This window comes from Balaenoptera musculus, chromosome 2 (assembly GCF_009873245.2).
Source record: "Balaenoptera musculus isolate JJ_BM4_2016_0621 chromosome 2, mBalMus1.pri.v3, whole genome shotgun sequence".
NCBI lineage: Eukaryota > Metazoa > Chordata > Mammalia > Artiodactyla > Balaenopteridae > Balaenoptera > Balaenoptera musculus.
In genome coordinates, this window is record NC_045786.1 from 82,331,530 (window position 1) to 82,350,734 (window position 19,205).

The 19,205-nt window shown below is 35.7% G+C and overlaps 1 protein-coding gene across 1 annotated transcript in view; it reads right to left on the reverse strand.

Annotated features, from left to right (window-relative positions):
* Positions 1 to 19,205, reverse strand: part of USP8 (ubiquitin specific peptidase 8) — a 59,090-nt gene that overhangs the window by 17,677 nt on the left and 22,208 nt on the right. The window contains exons 5-11 of the mRNA XM_036843187.1: positions 17,788 to 17,950; positions 15,169 to 15,211; positions 13,240 to 13,384; positions 9,078 to 9,240; positions 5,920 to 6,064; positions 5,398 to 5,618; positions 1,698 to 2,282 (exon numbers count right to left, since the gene is read on the reverse strand). Coding sequence (XP_036699082.1) covers positions 1,698 to 2,282; positions 5,398 to 5,618; positions 5,920 to 6,064; positions 9,078 to 9,240; positions 13,240 to 13,384; positions 15,169 to 15,211; positions 17,788 to 17,950 — 1,465 coding nt within the window. The remainder of the gene's footprint in view (positions 1 to 1,697; positions 2,283 to 5,397; positions 5,619 to 5,919; positions 6,065 to 9,077; positions 9,241 to 13,239; positions 13,385 to 15,168; positions 15,212 to 17,787; positions 17,951 to 19,205) is intronic.

Sequence of the window (19,205 nt, forward strand, 5' to 3'; positions counted from 1 at the left end):
TTATGTTGTGTAACAGGAACTAACAGAGTGTTATAAATCATTTATACTTCAAAAACAAACACACACATAGGAAAAAAGATCAGATTTGTGGTTATCAGAGGTGGGAGGTGGGAGTAGGGGGAACTGGATGAAGGTAGTTGTAAGGTACAAACTTCCAGTTATAAGGTAAGTAAGTACTGGGGATGTAATGTACGACATGACAAATATACTCAACACTGCTGTATGTTACATATGAAAGATGTTAAGAAAGTAAATCCTAAGAGTTCTTATCACACAATTTTTTTTTTTAGTTTCTTTAATTTTGTATCTCTGTGAGATGATGGGTGTTCATTAAATTTACTGTGATAATCATTTCATGATGTATGTAAGTCAAATCATTATGCTGTACACCTTAAACTTATACAGTGCTGTATGTCAATTATATCGCAATATAACTAGAAGGAAAAAAATAAAAACAAAGTAGGATTAAAAAAAACCCAAAACACTTATTTAGTTTAGTGTTCAAAAGGGAAAGGCATTGTTAATTGCATAATAGACAACAACAGCAACAAAATAAAAAAAGGCAAAAAAAAAGCCCATGAAAAGCATACACGATATTATTAGGTTAAAAAAAAAATCTCCTCCAGGGGACTTCCCTGGTGGTCTAGTGGTTAGGATCCGGTGCTTTCACTGCTGTGGCCAGGTTCAATCCCTGGTCTGGGAACTGAGATCCTGAAAGCTGCACGGGACAGCCAAAAAAAAAAAAAAAAAGAAAAAGAAAAAGAAAAAAAATCTCCTCCAAAATTATGAAAATCAATGTTGGGGAATAGCCAAGGGCAGAAAAATGCAACATTAATGGGGTTACTGCCAATATTATTGACTAGATGAATCAACAAACAAAATGACATAGACCCGACATAGACCTGACAAAAAAAAGTCATTATACACAAAGATAAATGTTGGTTCATTCACATGTCACTGATTTTGGACATATTCTAAGCAAAGACAAACTTCATTATATAAATATTTGGCAGCAAATTCCTCCATTCGGAGATCAGATTATATTTCATTCTAGTCTTCTGATGATCATACATCAAGAATAAAAATAAAGAATGTAGAACTTCCCTGGTGGAGCAGTGGTTAAGAATCCGCCTGCCAATGCAGGGGACATGGGTTTGCGCCCTGGTCTGGGAAGATTCCACATGCCGTGGAGCAACTAAGCCCATGCGCCACAACTGCTGAGCCTGTGCTCTAGAGCCCGTGAGCCACAACTACTGAGCCCACGTGCCACAACTACTGAAGCCCTTGCGCCTAGAGCCCGTGCTCCGCAACAAGAGAAGCCACCAAAATGAGAAGCCCGAGCACAGCAACGAAGAGTAGCCCCCGCTCGCTGCAACTAGAGAAAAGCCCACGTGCAGCAACGAAGACCCAATGCAGCCAAAAATAAATATAAAAATTTATTAAAAAAAAAGAAAAACGTAGCTATTTATCTCAATTATCGAAAATATGTTGCATTTCATAGACACAAAAAGCAATTCCATTCCCAACCAATCAAATAAGAGTAGGTAAGCAAATGTAGGTGGATCAGTACAAATCTATCATCTCCTAAGAAAATTACTTAAAATGCCTGCCCTGTTTATGGAATGCTACTGGTGTCATCTTTTTATGTACATTTTATTACACTTAGTTGGCAACCTGTACTGTGTGTTTCTGCTTACCTTGCCTGAACTCAAATCTCCTGCCACAGAGGCATGGGGCACATCCCCCGTTGACTTTTTCTGCACTTCTGGGGTTGGACACCTTTTCTCCCTATCTTCCACAGATTTCTTGGCATCAGTAGTTTCATGTTCACTTTTACTTTGTCTTTTTACTCCTGTTATTTCTCTGCCCTTCTTTGCTGAGGTTTCTTTATCTTCTTTCTTGGCCTGTTCACTTTCTTTCTTTTCCATTTGTTCTTTTGCTTTTTGTTGCTTCTCTGTGATTTCATTTTCTTCAGCTTCTTGTTTCTTTCTGTCTTTTTGTTCTTCTTCTTCTTTCCTCAGTTTCTCTTTCTGTTCCTCTTGCTGCCTTTCTCTAAGTTCTTTTTCTTGTTTGTTTTTCTCCATTAGAAGAGCAGTTTCCGCATGAATACGAGCTTTTTCTTCATCTGTTAACATGGCCGTTGGCGGGGGAAACACCGGTTTTGTGGACCGATCAGGAACAACTTTTCCATTCTGAGGAGACTGTTGCTCATGATCTGTACTTTCAGATCTTATTCTATAACCTTCAGGCAATTTGACTGCCGGTTTTTTAGTACGATCAATCTATATCAACAAAAACAGAGAAAAACATACTTTTGTCAAAATCCAGGAACACAGTAATCTCAGTTCTTGATATCAAGTTGTGATAAAAGAACCATCACTGTGTAGAGACAGCATCTACCAAAACATCTACTTGTAAATTATCCAATGTCAAGATTTCTCAGAAGGCACTTGGCACTTACGTCCTCTTGATTCCACACTTTCAATACCCTGATATGTTCTGTATATGAAGAGTTCACTCTAAAACATAAAACCCAGACCTGGGCATACCTAAAGTTCCATTTCTACATAACCAACTGCCTATTCAATATCTTCATGTGAGTGTCTCACATATACCACAAACCTAAAACGGCCAAAAGTGAATTCATGATTTCGCCCCACAAACACATGGGTGTGACCACTGTGCAAATAGCTGCTCAAACCAGAAAATTTATTTCTCCACACTGTTACCAGACTAATCATTTTAAAGCACAAATCCGACCACCGACTTAAAACCTTATTTTAAATAGCCACTCACTGTACTTAGATTACATCTAAAATCTTTGCCATGCCTGTGTGGTCTCACTTCTGCCTATCTCCCCAATCTTATCTCATACTACTTGTTACACCAGCCATACTTGCCTCCCTCCACTTAATTCCTCAAAGATGCCATGCTCCTTCCCAACTCAGGTCTTTATACCAGCTGTTCATCTAGATAATCCCCACCACAACATTAGATCTTGGCTTAAATATCTCTTCCTTAAACACTTCCCTGATCCCTAAGACTAGCCAAGTCCCCTGATACATGCCCTCATAATACCCTATTCTTTTCCCTCATAGTACTTACTGGGATTCTGATTAAACAACTATAATTGTCTGTTTAAAATCTTTCCTCCCTCTGAGCACATAAGCTCCAGGAGGGTAGAGATTGTGCCTGACACTTAGTAAATAAATGTTGCAGGGCAAATGAATAAAATATTCGTAACAACTTTCATAAGAGATAAGATACTAATGACAAATTGAGTAATTACCTCAATTTAACAACATACTAACCATACAAAATTGTTAAAAGTGACCCTAACATCATTTCTTGAGAATGAAGTTCACTGAAACAAAAATGAGAATATCTGCCAGTAACAACCTGTGTAGTGTTCTTACAAAATGAACTATGTTTTTCCATTAGAAACACTACCATAGGAAGAAGGAATCATTCCTTTGCTCCTTACTTCTCTTTTTGCCTCTTCACTTAAAATAAAAACAAAACCATTCCCCACCCCCTTTTCTAAATTTATTTGAGAATGAAGTGGGAAGAACCACTATGAGAATGAGGTTAATAAAAGGTGAACAAGACCAAAATAAATGTTTTCATCCATATTTTGGCAATAATCCATTTTCCACTCATATTAAAAGCATAGCTATGATCTTGTTACTTTCAAGTTTAAAATTCTTTAAGTTTCCTTTTGCCTCCAGGATAAAATTCCAAAAGAGATCCAAGTCTCTCTTGATGACTTCTGTCCACTTTTCCAATCTTATCTACTATCACACTCACCTGTCTCCAACTGAGAGCTGTGCCCAAGCATGTCAAAACTACTCACTGACCCCAGAACATAATTTGTGCCTTCAGTCATACAATTTTCCACTTGTTTCTCAAATCCTACTCAATCCTTAAAACTCAGATAAAAATACTACCTCCTCCATGAAGACCCCCTGATGATACCCACTCTCAGTCAGAATTTCTCTCCTTGCTGTGTGCTCTAGTGACTATTAAAAACATTTAGGATATTCTGCATTATGCTGTGGCTGATTTTGTCCATGTCTCTCCTAAACATCAGACAGAATCCATGGCTTACCCATATTTGTAAACCTTCATGTTTTGTTTCATATAGGAAATCCTCAAAATGTGTTTGATAAATTGTACATATCTCAGAAAGTCACAAAGGGATTAGGGTGCAAATAGCATGTTGATTAAGTTGAAAGGAAGTGCAATATCATAAGCTCTTTTTAAAATTTCTTAAATTTCCATTTTAAGAATAATTTATTCAAATACTATTTAGTCTTAAGATTTAATCAGAAATATTAGAAGCAGGCCGTAAAAAATGAAGAAATGAACCACTTCATTTTATAACAAAAAAATGACTAATTTTCTAATCAGAGCCTGCTCCACAAACCAGATGTCATCCACTTCAAATGTGAAATACTATTTAAATATATCTGAGGAAAAAAAATTAAAAGTAAATGCTAAAAAATCTTGTTGGAAAACACACAGGAAAGAATCAGTTAACCTACCTTTAAGTAAAATCTAATGAAGAGAAAGATGCTACAAGTTTTTTATTGTAACATCTTTTTTTAAAAAATAAATTTATTTATTTATTTTATTTTTGGCTGCGTTGGGTCTTCGTTGCTGCGTGTAGACTTTCTCTAGTTGCGGCGAGCGGGGACTACTCTTCATTGCAGTGCGTGGGCTTCTCACTGTGGTGGCTTCTCTTGTTGGGAGCACAGGCTCTAGGCGCGCGGGCTTCAGTAGTTGTGGCGCACGGGCTTAGTTGCTCCATGGCATGTGGGATCTTCCCGGACCAGGGCTCGAACCCGTGTCCCCTGCACTGGCAGGCAGATTCTTAATCACTGCGCCACCAGGAAAGCCCCCTATTGTAACACCTTTTATTTAAACTCTTCTAAATAATTATTGTTAAAACATGTCTGTTATTTATGTGTCAAATTCTAAGGAAATGGAACTCAAGTACTATTTCAAAACCAAAATATTGACATCACATATCTATCATCTATAAGCCAAATTATTTGGGAAAATACTATGAATTAAATTATAATAAAAAACACCTGAAAGTGTTGTTCAACTTCACTGTGCTAATACTGTCTTTCATTAGTACTGCCTGTACTAAATGGACCCAGCTGGGTTTAAAATCCTTCCAATTAGTTATTCTAATATTGCTGTGGCAGTAAGACAATTATAATGAAAATTTTTTATAGCAAAAAAGGTACCAAAACATATAGATATTTCTCAATATTTTTCTTTCTAAAATATTGAAGGCATATATATGCTAGATACATATTTCTATACTATATATTTAATATAATATTAAAAAAAAGAGACAATAAAGTTAAAAGAAAATCAAGAACATACCTGTGGAACATTCTTTATAATAGGCACTGGCTGAATTATGGGTGAAACATCAGATTTAGAAGCAGCAATTGGTTCAACTGGAGTTGATATATTCAGTGGTCCCACTCTCTCATCTTGATTGTTTATCACTTCTATGTTTTCATTGACTTCTGTAGGAGGTGTGATCTGGGCAGTAGGTTTAGAAGGAACTGATTCTTCCAGTGACGGGTAAGTAAAATCCACTAAAATCCCCAAAAGAATAAAAATATTTTTGAAAGAACAGCAAACCCCATAAACAGTACTTCATATCTCATGCATGTTATATGTGATAGTTAAATGTAAACTAAGAGGTGACAGCCACAACAGCCTTAAAGAATTAATAAACATTAACTTCCAGGATGGGGACATCTTGTATTTTTATGCCTAAAAGCAAACTGCTCTCTGACAGGACAAACGCACACACAACCAAGAACATTACCCTGAGAACATAAATAAAGTTTATTTTACCGAAGCAATTTTAAACAAAAAATTTCACATACATACATGAGACAGACACCTCTTCATTCTTGCCTCGTGGGGGTGGAGTGACTTTAGCATTTGTTGTATACTGTGGGTAACAAAGGAGCCAATTTTCATAGCCTCCTTCTAAAACCAAAGGCTCATTGTGCAGGACAGTTTTACTTTCCCACTATAAAATAAGGAAATGGTATGTTTAACATGGAGGCAGCCTCTTGACAGCTAAAAACACAACAAAACTGAATATTAAAATTGCTCTTTAAAGATTCATCTTCTAAATGATTAAAACAAAGAGAGAGCTGAATTCAAAATTCAGCATTAAGTGAAACAAACAGATAGATCAGGTTTTTAAAACCACACGAGTAATCCATGATCTTAGAAGAAAAACAGGAAAACAACTTAATAACACAATAAAAATTTTCTATAACCTCATCACCCAGAGGTACCACTTTAACATTTTAGAGTTTATTTTTACAGTTTTCTACATAGACATACTTCTTTTTAAATTTTATTTTTATAAAACAATGAAACTTATGCTGCTTTTCTCTTACATGAACATCTGTTATTAATAAAGAACTATCTCATCATCTGTAATGAACAGATAATATTGTATTTTAAACAGACATACACACACACGCCAAAACTGAATCAATCATTTGAACAATTATTATTTTTCCTATTTAATTATAAACAATGCTGAGATAAAAACTAAAGATCCTCATACATGTACATACCCAATCAACTCTACTAGGGAAAATCCCCCCAAGTGGAGCTGCTAAGCCAAGGGTCATGAACATTTTAAGGCTTTTAATGTATATTGCTAATCTTTGAAATGATCTTTTAAAAATATGTGTATTCTGTAAAATAATTTCCTAGGAGAACTTTTGGCTTAAAAGTTTGGTAGATGCCACCAAACTGCCCTTCAAAAAGACAATACCAATTTACACATTTACCAACAGTGTATGAGAATGCCTGTTATAAGTCTTTATAATTTTTATCAAACTGGTGGACATAAAGTGCGTTGTTTTATTTTATTTTATTAATTAATTTATTTATTTTGGCTGTGTTGGATCTTCGTTGCTGTGTGCGGGCTTTCTCTGGTTGCAGCGAGCGGGGGCTACTCTTCGTTGCGGTGCGCGGGCTTCTCATTGCGGTGGCTTCTCTTGTTGTGGAGCACGGGCTCTAGGTGCGTGAGATTCAGTAGTTGTGGCACGTGGGCTCAGCAGTTGTGGCTTGTGGGCTCTAGAGCACAGGCTCAGTAGTTGTGGCGTATGGGCTTAGTTGCTCTGCGGCATGTGCGATCTTCCTGGACCAGGGCTTGAACCTGTGTCCCCTACATTGGCAGGCAGATTCTTAACCACTGCGCTTCCAGGGAAGCCCAGGTTGTTTTAGTTAGTATTTATTTGTGAAGCTGAACATATTTTAATATGTTTATTAACCCTTTATAGTCTATGGCTTAACTAATCTCATCTTTTGCCCATTTTTCTATAGAATTTGCTATTTTCTTGGTAAACAGTGAATGTACTCTGAATATTAAGGAAAATAGGTCTTTGTCATATTTGTTACAAATATTTTCCCTTAATTGACTTTTTACTTTATTTGTGGTGTTTTTAACACGGTCAAAAATATTAGCCTCTTGGTTCAGGATCAAGGTAATAAAAACACTTATCAATGCTTTTTCCTAGTAGTTCCTTGTTTGAATCAACATATTTATATCTTTTACCCATTTGGAATCTAGTGTGGTCTAAGAAATAAGGTAGGGATCCCCTTTCTTTTACTTGCTGGCTAGCCAGCTGTCCTCAAACCAGTTATTTCAATCCATCTTTTCCTCACTGATCTGTTATATCATCTTTATCATACACTAAACTTTCAGGTAACTTTATGAAGCTGCCACTTTTTCAGGTCAAATCCTCTACACACGAACCTTCAAGTTGCGAACTTTCAAAGATGCGAACGTGCGTTCCATCAAAGTCAGGCGTGAGTGAAACTGCATCTTGCCCTCTGTCTCCTATTGCTGACGATTCTTCAGCTCTCCCATCTCCCACCTCCTCTCCCTCCTCCAGTCAGTAACTCTTCTTGCCTGTTCACTCGATGCCAGCCCCTGTATGCCAGCTGTTGTACTATACTACTGTACTTTTCAAGGTACTGTACTGTAAGATTAAAAATGTTTTATTTTTTTGTGTTTGTTTTGTATGTAATACTTGCGTGAAAAGTATTATAAACCTAATAAAATACAGTACTATATAGCCAATTGTATTAGTTGGTACCTAGGCTAACTTTGTTGGACTTACGAACAAATTGGACTTACGAACACACTCTTGGAACGGAACTCGTTCGTATGTAGGGGACTTAACTGTAGTTGAATATTGGCAATCTCATATGTTGGCCTATATCTGGGTATATTTCTAGATTCCTTACTTTGAAGCATGATTTGTTTCAAGGCTTTTAAGATTACTCTCCTGGAGGGCAATGTTCCATCAATTGACCCTCTTACCAGCAGACTGAGTTTTATACTTACCCATGCTCACCAGCATTCAGTGCTATTATTGTTTAATAATTTAACAAATTAAACCGAGTATTATTTTTTATCTTTAATTTCATCATGAAAGTGGCATTTACTGTTTCAATTTGCATTTCTCTGATTACTAGTCAAGTTGACATTTTTATGTTTTTGTCACTTGCATATCTTCTTGTGTTCACGTCTATCTGTGTCCACTGCTTATTTCAACATTTTATCTTAAGTAATTTTCTTATTTATTTGCAAAAGCTCTTCAGATTTTAGGTGTTCTAAATCACTGCCATATTTGTTGCAAATATTTTTTTTTGTCTTCTGCCTTCAAATCTGGTATTTTTTTGCACACCTAAGTTTTTATTTTATTAAGTCAAATCTATCAATTTCTTCTTCCTTAGTGACTTTTTCCTTTGCCTTTATGTTTCATAACAAAAAATTACACTTTTTTCCAGACAATTTATGTTTTGGAAAATTCTAATATCCTACTTTATAAAGATCAGTTTATTGTTATTGGGTGAGTCAAAACTGGTCTTTTAAATCTGAATTTTTTAAAAGTCTACAACCAAAGCATGTCGGATCTTCATGTCCTTAAGATAATCAACTAGTCGACATATCTTTCTAACAACCAGAGAAGGCTTGCAATTACAGTAAACTAACAAGGAAACTTGCTAACCTTGAAAAGTGCATCTTTCAGACTCCGTAGAGTTGTTCCAAGTTGTAAATCTTTTGCAGTACTAAACCAGTCAAGAAGTACCACATAATCCACATTCCCTCTCTTCTTCCATGTGTCTTTAGAATCATCTGGGAGGTTTGCTTCAATCCAACTAGCAGTGACTCTGAAATGTATTAACATTTGTATTGGGGCAAAAGTAGATGAGAGGTCCTAACATACTAATATAAGACACTGAGTTTTGTTCTTCAGTCTTTATCATACCGTAGCAAACTTTTTTTTTTTTTTTTTTTGGGCCATGTTGCGGGGCTTGTGGGATTTTAGTTCCCTGACCAGGGATCGGACCAGGGATCGAACCAGGGCCCTCATCAGTGACAGCTTGAAGTCCTAACCACTGGACTGCCAGGAAATTTCCCCATACCATAGCAAACTTTAAGACAGCTTCCTTTCTAAGGTCAGACTGTATGTTAAGATAGTATATAGCCTAAAGTGTTTAACACCTTTACCACTGCGTAATATTGGGATGTATTTTAGTAATTATTAGAGACTGAAAGAAATAGACTCAGTTGACCCTTTATGTAAAAAAAAAAAGGGCCAAAAATGAAAACACAGGAAGTCATCTGAGTATGTCTCAGCCAAATATAAATAATTGGTGGGGGGGGGAGCACCTGGGTAACACTTTATATTTCAGTTCTCTTATACCTATAGAGATAATTAATAGTTAACCAAATACCAAAATGCTTATTTAACAAACACATACAGCTTATTTAACAAACACAAACCAAATACCAAAATGCTTATTTAACAAACACATACAGCTTATTTAACAAACACATACAGCATTTACTATGTGCCAGGTGCTATTCTAAATGTTTTATTCTCATTGACTCTCACTAGATCCTCACTATACTCCTATAAAACAGGCATTATTATCCTCATTTTATAGATGGGGAAACAGGCCCAAAGAGGTTAAGTAACCTACCCAAGGTTACAGTTGCCAAGTGGAGCCAGAATTCAAATTCAGGCAATCTGGCTCACATCTATGCTCTTAGCTGTTTTGCTGTGCTGCCTTCTACATCATCACCTGTGAACAATACCAACTCTACACTAAAGCATGCTGTTCACGTCCTCCTTCACTCAAACAAAAGCTTAAGTTCTTACCTAAAGGCCTTCCCATGGCCTGATGCGTGGCCCCTCTCTCCAATCCTATTACTTCAACTTCCTCATCACTAGTTACTAACTTACTCCCCTTTTCTCCACTCCACCCTTGGCTCCCTTGTAATTACTGGTTTATGCAGGTATGCGCCTGCCTAATTACCTCTGCTCCTACTGTCCCCTCTTTCTGGAACCCTCTTCCCTCAGATAACTGCATCACTCATTTCCCTTATCTCAAGATTAGCTCAGGAATAACTTCTCCATGAAGCCTTCATGGATTAAAATTTTCAATGCTCACCCCAACATACACACTTGACACAACCATCTCCATAGCACTTATCAACAGCAGATACACATTTTAAGATTTATTGTCTGTCTCACCTATCCCACCTCCCTGTTAAAATATAAGCTCCATGAAGCAAAGATTTTTGTCTGTTCAATGATTTAGCCCCAGCACTTAGAACCACAGTAACCCAGCCCGTAATAAGTGCTCAGTAAATATCTGCTGAATGATGGAATGAATAATACAGATTTGCTCCTCCAGGAAAGGAACTCCATATTATTCCTAGCAAAGCACCTAGGTATTTCAGGTATTTAACTGGTGATATTGGCAAGCTGGGCAGAAACTTGTATTTTAAGTAAAACTAAATGGTTTAACTAATTGAAGGGGAAAAAATCCTGTCCCTATATAATAATGTTGGTTACCGTACCTTCTAGGAAATAAAAAAAAAGAAATATAAAATACTGTTTCGTAATAAGTCTCACTTGATATATAGAGATTAGAAGGATGCTTGGTCAACAAAGAATGAGAAAAATTGAAACATGATATTCTTAAGGACAATTTCTGACACTAAGGATATACTTGCCTAAATCACTCTGTCTAAAAACTCAGCATTAGTATTCTGCAGAATACTAGTTTGGGAAACAATAATATCAGTCAGTACTCCCCAAACTTCAGTCTTTCATGTAACCCCTTCACAAGCTGCTGCAACTCTGCTCTACCTTGTCTACTGTGTAATGTTTTAATTTAATTATTTAACTGAAAGTGATACTTTACTTAAATTTGTTTTAACAGGAAAATGTATATTCCTATATACATGGAAAACAGCATCATATCCAATAAATAAAGGATAATCCTAAAAGTAAATAAAACAGATCAGTAAATTATGCTATGTTCACATAATAGATCACCATATAGCAATGAGAATAAACGAATTACAACTACACACAATAATATACATGACTCTCATAAACATAAGGTTGAGTACAAGAAGCCAGACATAAAAGACTTCAGACTGTATGGTTCCGTTTATATAAACTACAAAAACAAATCTATTCTGTTGGTGGTTCCCTTGGGTGGGTGGGGATAAGGGTAGCCACTGACAGGTGGCATAAGAGAGGCTTCTGCAGTGATGGTAATGTTCTGTTTCTTGGTCCAGATGCTAGGTAAATGGATACATTCAGTTTCTGAAAACTGACTGGGCTAAATACTGAGGATAAGAGTGATTTTGTGTGTATATTATGCTGTATTAAAATTTTAAAACAGACAGTGAAAAACTAGTAACATAGTATTCACCATCAGCTAGCTGAAGATACTGTTGCCTACAGTGAGCTCTGAGGCCTGCTCTCTGGTAAGAAAGGGATATTATCAAATACTAAAAAGGAATGCTAGCACCAAATTGAAACTTCTTTTAACTAATTCAGAAGGACTGAAACAGAAATTAAAAGGTAATAATTTTCTTGGTATGCAATTCATCTTCAATCTTCAACCTAAACTCATCTTGAGTTTCACATTAGTCAAATTCTCACATTTTGGGAAACAGTTAATAAAAGTCACCAGCTTTCTGTCAGTAAAGATTAGATCATCAAAGATTAATCATAACTTTCTCTTTTCAAATCCGGGAAATATATTCATACCTACTTGATTAGACTATGCACCCTCATCTCATTTTTTTTTCCTTTTAAAATTTTTATTTTATTTTAAAAAAATTTCTTGTCTTTCTTTTTTAATTTTTTTTTTCCTTTCTAATCTCATTTTTAAATAGCATACTTACAAAGCACTTTATTCTTCAGGTCGAACATTCATAAGCCTCGGCAATATGCTAAAAACTATGCAAATTTTATTACCTAATTTTAAAAATATATCTTTTTAAGGTTGCTTAAGTTAGTACTGGAATGGACCATAGATTTTAACTAATCCAGTCCCATAAACTAAGACCTAGAGAGGTTATATAATTTTTATAACACTCATAATAGTTGAAAATAGCCCTGGACTGGAGTTTTAGCCCTATCATTATTATGATAGTTTCTAATATACCATACATTCATGCAAGTAACTTTAAATTATTTTATAGGTTAAAGGCCTTCTTATCAAAAAAGAAAGAAAAAGGTATTTTTTTTAGTAAGTCCTTACTAGTGCCAGGCACTGTGTTATCTGTGTGCATATATAAAATGTCATTTAAACTTCTCAAAACTTCTGAGATAGGTACTATCATTATTCCCATTTCACAGATGGAAACATGGGCTTAGAGAGGTTAGGCCACTAGCTAGAAGTAATGTAGCTAATAAGAGACAGAGTTATAATATATAGTCTGATTTTAGAGCCTGTATTTCTTCTTAATCACTTAGCTATCCTGCTTCTTCTTCAAAAAAGTATTTGTGTAATCTTTTACCACAGATAATAGTATGGGGAATTTCAAAATAGAAAGCAATTCAAATAAAAAATAGCAGGAGAAATTAGTCAACAAACACCTGGGGAAAGAGGACACACAAGGGAGTTTCATTTCTCTTCTAATAAGACTCCAAATGCCACAGGTAAGAAAAAACAGCCAAACTGGAATGTCCTTTACACTACCCTTCAGAAAGGGTAAGGTGTGCCACTAAGGAGCAAAGAATGAAAAGGTCCACAGGAAAAGAAAAGACTACTTTATCACATTTAGCTTGGATGCTAAGTAGTAATATTTACTACTGTCCACAGTTTACCATTTTATCTAAATATACAGCGACCCACCCTGGACTGATGGCTTCCTCAGGAACACTGAGAGAATTTGAAATATGGGAATCCAGATAATCCTGCATTCTTCGAGCATCCATTATAATCAAGCTGATGTTTTTATCCATCCTCATTGTGTAAAGCTCCTTTGCTGTGATTGCTCCTTGGAATCGAGAGAGACAATATAAGTGACATGAAACACCCAGTTCCGTGTGCTATCATATCACTAAATACAGGACAAGCATAGCTTTTCCTAGAAGTGTCATATACTTGCTAGTCTGTCATATTATTTATTACTTTTTAAACTAATTTTAAATACAATTTATGTTTTTGACATTTATCAAAAAACTAGTTCAATGCTTTGTTTATAAAGACTTAAATACCAAAACTTGCTGGTGATGTTACAGCTACATCTGGTGTGGGCTCTGCTGCTGTATAAAATAAATTAGTATGTGTGTCTCATGAAAATATTCTATTTTTAAAAATCAAGCCATTTGAGAAATGTCAACCAGAAGAAATACCTGTGGTTCAAAAGTTCTTGGAAGGTTCTAAATTCTTTTTTAAAAGTCTCCATGGGGTCTTATGGGGGCTATCTGAAAAACTTGTAGGTCTCCTAGAATAATAAGCCAAAAGTTTGTTATCTGTGTTCCACATCTGGGGTTGGTAAACTATGGCCACTTATTTTCACTGGAACACAGCTACACTCATTTGTTTACATATTGTCTGTGGCTGCTTCCTTGCAAGGACAACAGGGCCCCCCAAGCCTAAAATGTTTAATATCTAGCCCTTTAATATTTAGCCAAAATAAATATTCCCTATGTTGCTATTTTCCTCTTCCAGGTTCTACCACCTGAAGTGAAAGATTAAAAAGCACTAAAAGGAAGCTTAAATATGGAAAGAACTATTTCAGCAGTAAGCTGTACGAAGAACACAGTCACACCATCTCCTAAGCTAAAATACCCAGTTGCTAATAACCACCTTACTTCCCTTTCTAACCATCAAGATCATTCTGATAACAAAACAATCTAAAGTGGAGAACAAACCACCAAGACGTGCAACACCTAAGCAGGGTGAGATACAAAGGAACATATGGATAAAAACTAATCTTAGAATGAATTGATAACAGCTTTTAGGAAGGTACCTTACTACACTCAGTTTTATTTTTTAAATAATTGTATGGAAACATTTTAAATAGATAATTAATTTTAGTGTTACATACAATTAATGTTTAAATTAAACCTTTTCTGAGAGAGGAAAACTTAGGCAATTGCCTAATAAGTCTTGTTGTTTAGGTCACATACTTGTTACTGGAGCATCAACACCACCTACGGATAACATCCAAATTACTGGTTTAGATTTTTTTTGAGGGGAGTGAAAAAGCCTTTAAATATTTAAGTTTTCCACTTAAAGTCATAAGTACTAACAGCTACTTACATGAAGTTTACTGTGTTCTAAGAGTGTCACATACATTAACTCAGTCAATCCTCACAATAACACTATGAAATAGATGCGATTATTATTCCCACCTTACAGATGGGGAAACTAAAGTAGAAAGGGGAAGTAATAAGCTCAAGATGACATGCAAACTCAGAGGAGCCTGTATTCAAACCTAGGAAGTCTGACTTCTGAGAGTCCATGCTCTTAACCACTATGCTAAATTATATCTTGAAAAAAAGCAATGACAAAAAAAAAAAAAAAAAGCAATGACAAGTACCAACTGTGGTTTTCATGTTTTCAAATGCATATTACCATAAATATTCCCCATGACATGTAAATACAGAATATAATACATTTTCAATATTATTGTACAGGTTAGGAAAAATGATAAAGCTCATATATAGACTAAACGCAATGCTAAGAATCTCACTGTCTAAAATCTGAAGCTTATTCTGATTAAAAGATCTCAATAATAGCCTAAAAGAACTCCCTCTTTCTGTGCACACTTACCTTTCTCTGTAGTCTCATTTTTTTCACTCTTTTCACCATTTATCTATTTCATAGGAAAAAAAAGTTTCAACTTTAATACAAACACACATTTTTATAGACAGAAAAAGTTCAACTTTAATACTTCTTTGAAACTGAAAGTCTTCTAGGAAATGAAATGTGCAGAGTACTGGCATTTTATAAAAATACAGATGAACAGTAATGGCATTAACAGATTACCCTGATAACAACTAAAATAACTAGTAGCATATCACAATCATATGTCATTTCCTCAAAATTTTCTCCAGTTAAAGGCCAAATATGATTTCAAAGCACAGATTATTAGAGAAATTTAGTATTTAACTTAACGAGAGAGCACTTCTTACAATGTAATAAAAATTCTGGTCAATCCCTTCAGTGTCCTCCATTACAGAATTAAAGGAAAATGAAGTGATACAAAGTTTTATACATTTGCATTTCCTAACCAAGATAACATGAGATAATTCTCTAAGGTACTAACTCATTTCATAGATGGGAAAACTAAGGACCCACTAGAACCTACTGATCAATTTCTACATCACTAAAAGTAAAAAAGAAATGTATATTATGTACCTCCTAATATGATACAGTACACAGTATCACCTATGAAGCATTCTGGCCAAAAAACAAAAACTGAACCTCAATCTAATTAAGCTTTTAGGTTGAACTTCCAGCCTACAGGAAATATAGGAGACAGAAGAACAAATTAAGTGACACAAGGAGGAAGTAATCAGACAAATCTACAATGTGGCTGATTTTACAGAACTGATCCAGTATTAAAAAGCCAAATGCAGGAAATGAAAAATGAGAAGGAAACTCAATCAGAGAATTCTATAGAGACTTAAGAGAAACTGCAACCAAAAGACAATGAGTGGACCCTGTTTGGATCCTGATTCAAACATACTGACTCTGAAAAATCATTATGAGACAAGTGGGTAAAAAATCTGAATAGATTGGGCTTTAGATTATATCAGGGAATTATTGTTAATTTTGTGAGGTGGGAAAATAGCACTGCGGTTATTAATAAAATGTTCCTTTCGGACTTCCCTGGTGGCACAGTGGTTAAGAATCTGCCTGCCAATGCAGGGGACACGGGTTCGAGCCCAGGTCCGGGAAGATCCCACATGCTGCGGAGCAACTAAGCCCACGTGCCATACCTACTTAGCCTGCGCTCTAGAGCCCGCAAGCCACAACTACTGAAGCCCGCATGCCACAACTACTGAAGCCCGTGCACCTAGAGCCCATGTTCCGCAACAAGAGAAGCCACCGCAATGAGAAGCACGCACACCACAACGAAGAATAGCCCCCGCTCGCTGCAACTAGAGAAAGCCCACACACAGCAACAAAGACCCAATGCAGCCAAAAATAAAATTTAAAAAAAAAAAGGTTAAAAAAAATGTTCCTTTCTTTGAGATGCATACTGAAATATTTAGGGGTAAAATGATATGTTGTCTGGACTTTGATTGAAGAGGTGAGAGGTGCAGATAAAAAACATGGCAAATGTTAGTTGATTATTGAAGCTGGGTAACAGGATTTAACTGTATTCTCTTTTCAACATAAAAAGGCTAAACTAAAGTAAAGGTAACGAAAGGTAGTTGGCCCTGCTGTTGGAAAAGCAAAATGAAGAATTTGAAAAGTCCCTTTCATATAGTTCTTTGGAATCTTAGTATTTTTTTATATCAGTCATTTGACCTATAAATGAACATGTCTCTAAGACAGTACTATTTACCTTACATTATGGAGTTCCTAAAATCAAAAGACCGATTTCTTCACTTCTTTTTACATAGTGCCTAGCCCAATGTCACAAGCAATTCAACTACTACTTCTTAATGAAATCAGTGATAACCCACATACAAATGATAGTTGAAAGCTACAAAATGCTTAAGAAAAATTAAATTAGAAATCTTTCCATGAATTTCAACAGTGCAGAAGAAATTATATTTTAGAAAGAATAGTTTCTGAGGAGGTAAAGGGAGGGAGATACAGTGACAGCTAGCAGGTATAGGTTGAGTCACTAACAGTTTCTGGCAAACAAATGATGTAGCTGAAAAGACTACTAGTAGTCGCTTAACAAATGGAACAAGAGGGAGAGAAAGAGGAAGGGGAAACTGAGGCAGAGAAAGGAGGAAAAAGCAAAGGGGAGAGAATGAGACGCCAGAAATAGAAAAAAAGTTTCACACCAAATAGTGTACCAAATCTTTCCCAAATGTATATTACATTTATTAGAAAGGAGAGACCTTAAAGATCATCTATTTCAAGATCTTAATTGGCCAAACTGAGTCCCAAAACAGTTAAGCAAGACTTGATATGGGACCAGAACTCAGATATACTGCATCACAGCCCAAATGCTCTTTCCACTGCTCCAGTCAAGTCTATAGTGACTGCTAAAAACTAACAAATACACACAACATATTTCTTTAGAAGTTTCAAGAAAAACCTGGAATCAACTAAAGCTAGAATAATTAATTCAATTTCTAATAAAAACACATTAAATTTTATCCTTTTTGCCCAAAAGAACGATATAGTGGTACCTCAACTCTTCTTAAGCAAATCATCTGACAAAAAGAACCAGTCTTTTTACCTAGCAGAATAAATCTGAAATACCTTGTGGGTTTTGTCTTTGGCATCCAATACATTTTCCAAAGAACTTTTAGCTGATGTGCCACCATCCTCTCTTCCTGTTTCCTGCCTTTTCTGTTTCTGCAGCTGCTCTTTCTCCTGTCTGTCCTTTTCTTCAAGTTTTTTCCGAACTTCAGCTTCTTCATATCTAGTTGAAAAAAGAAGTCAGGATGTCTTTTATTGGCATGATGGTGGAAAGTAAAGGATTTCCAGTTCCATAAAGTTAATATCCTGCCGTGAGGTATTTTATGGCTGCAATCTTTCTCCCTCCAGTTGAAATTCAACTCTGCCAGTGTTCCATCACAAATCACAACTCACAAATTTGTCCTCTGTAGATTTATTTCAAATTGCTCAAAAATCTTGAAAAGAAACTCTATGCTCTCAAGTTGAAGTTGTTCAATATTCTTTTTGCTCTTTCCCTCCCCCTAATTTCAACCCTTTAAAGATTCAAATATGCTGCCATTTCCTTTTCAAAGGATTTACAATCCTAAAATCAACTATAAAGCCCGATTTACTTATAAAATAGCTCAAAATACAAAAACGTACAGACAATAAATAAGTGAAAGAACCTAAAGCCCCAAAGATAGAGGAGTAAAGAACATGATTATTGCTAGCAGTAGTATAATTAGGGAAAAACTAGGCAATCTAAGAGAGAACAGTTAATAGTGGGTAACCCAAAGATTAGGAGAAATTCTATTCTACTTAGTTGATTAACTGGCTAAGGAGAAAGAGAATAGTAATTCTAAATGACTTCATCCACTTTAACATATTCCAGCCCCAAGATTAGTAATTGTGGAAAGGACCAAGGAACACACTAGTTGAAAAAGATAATTTCTAAGTAAAGGCTATGATACATACAGGTATCTCTGCTTTTCAAACATTTTCTTTACGCCACTTCGCTTTTACAAAAGACCTACATTAGTACTTGTTTTTACTAACCGAAAGAAATCTGAAGAGGATATTCACTTATGGAAAAAAGGTGAAAAATGAAAATAGCGTTTAGTAGTTGTTTTGCAGCCAGCTGTTAGAGAAGTAGCCACACCCTGATCCGAGAGTGGCACCGCCAAGCTCCTTCCCCAGGAATTACACAAGCATCTCAGCATCAAGCTGCCAGAGCTTTGAACTAACTGTGTCTGTGAACATCTGTGCTTTATCTCGATTTATTTTGTGCATCTTGTAGCAAGACGTGTCCTGAGGTAGTTGCTTCTTTGCCTTACGCCATTTTGGCTTAGGTAAAGTTTCATAGGAACACTTTACTTTCAGATAGCAGGGGAAAACCTGTGTAACTACAGCAGTTAACTGATCCAAGTTTAAAAAAAATAGTGGAGTAAAAATAGTTCCCTTTTAATTTTGTTATTTAAAGAGTGACTAATGACTAAAAATTGAAACATACTGTTTTTAAT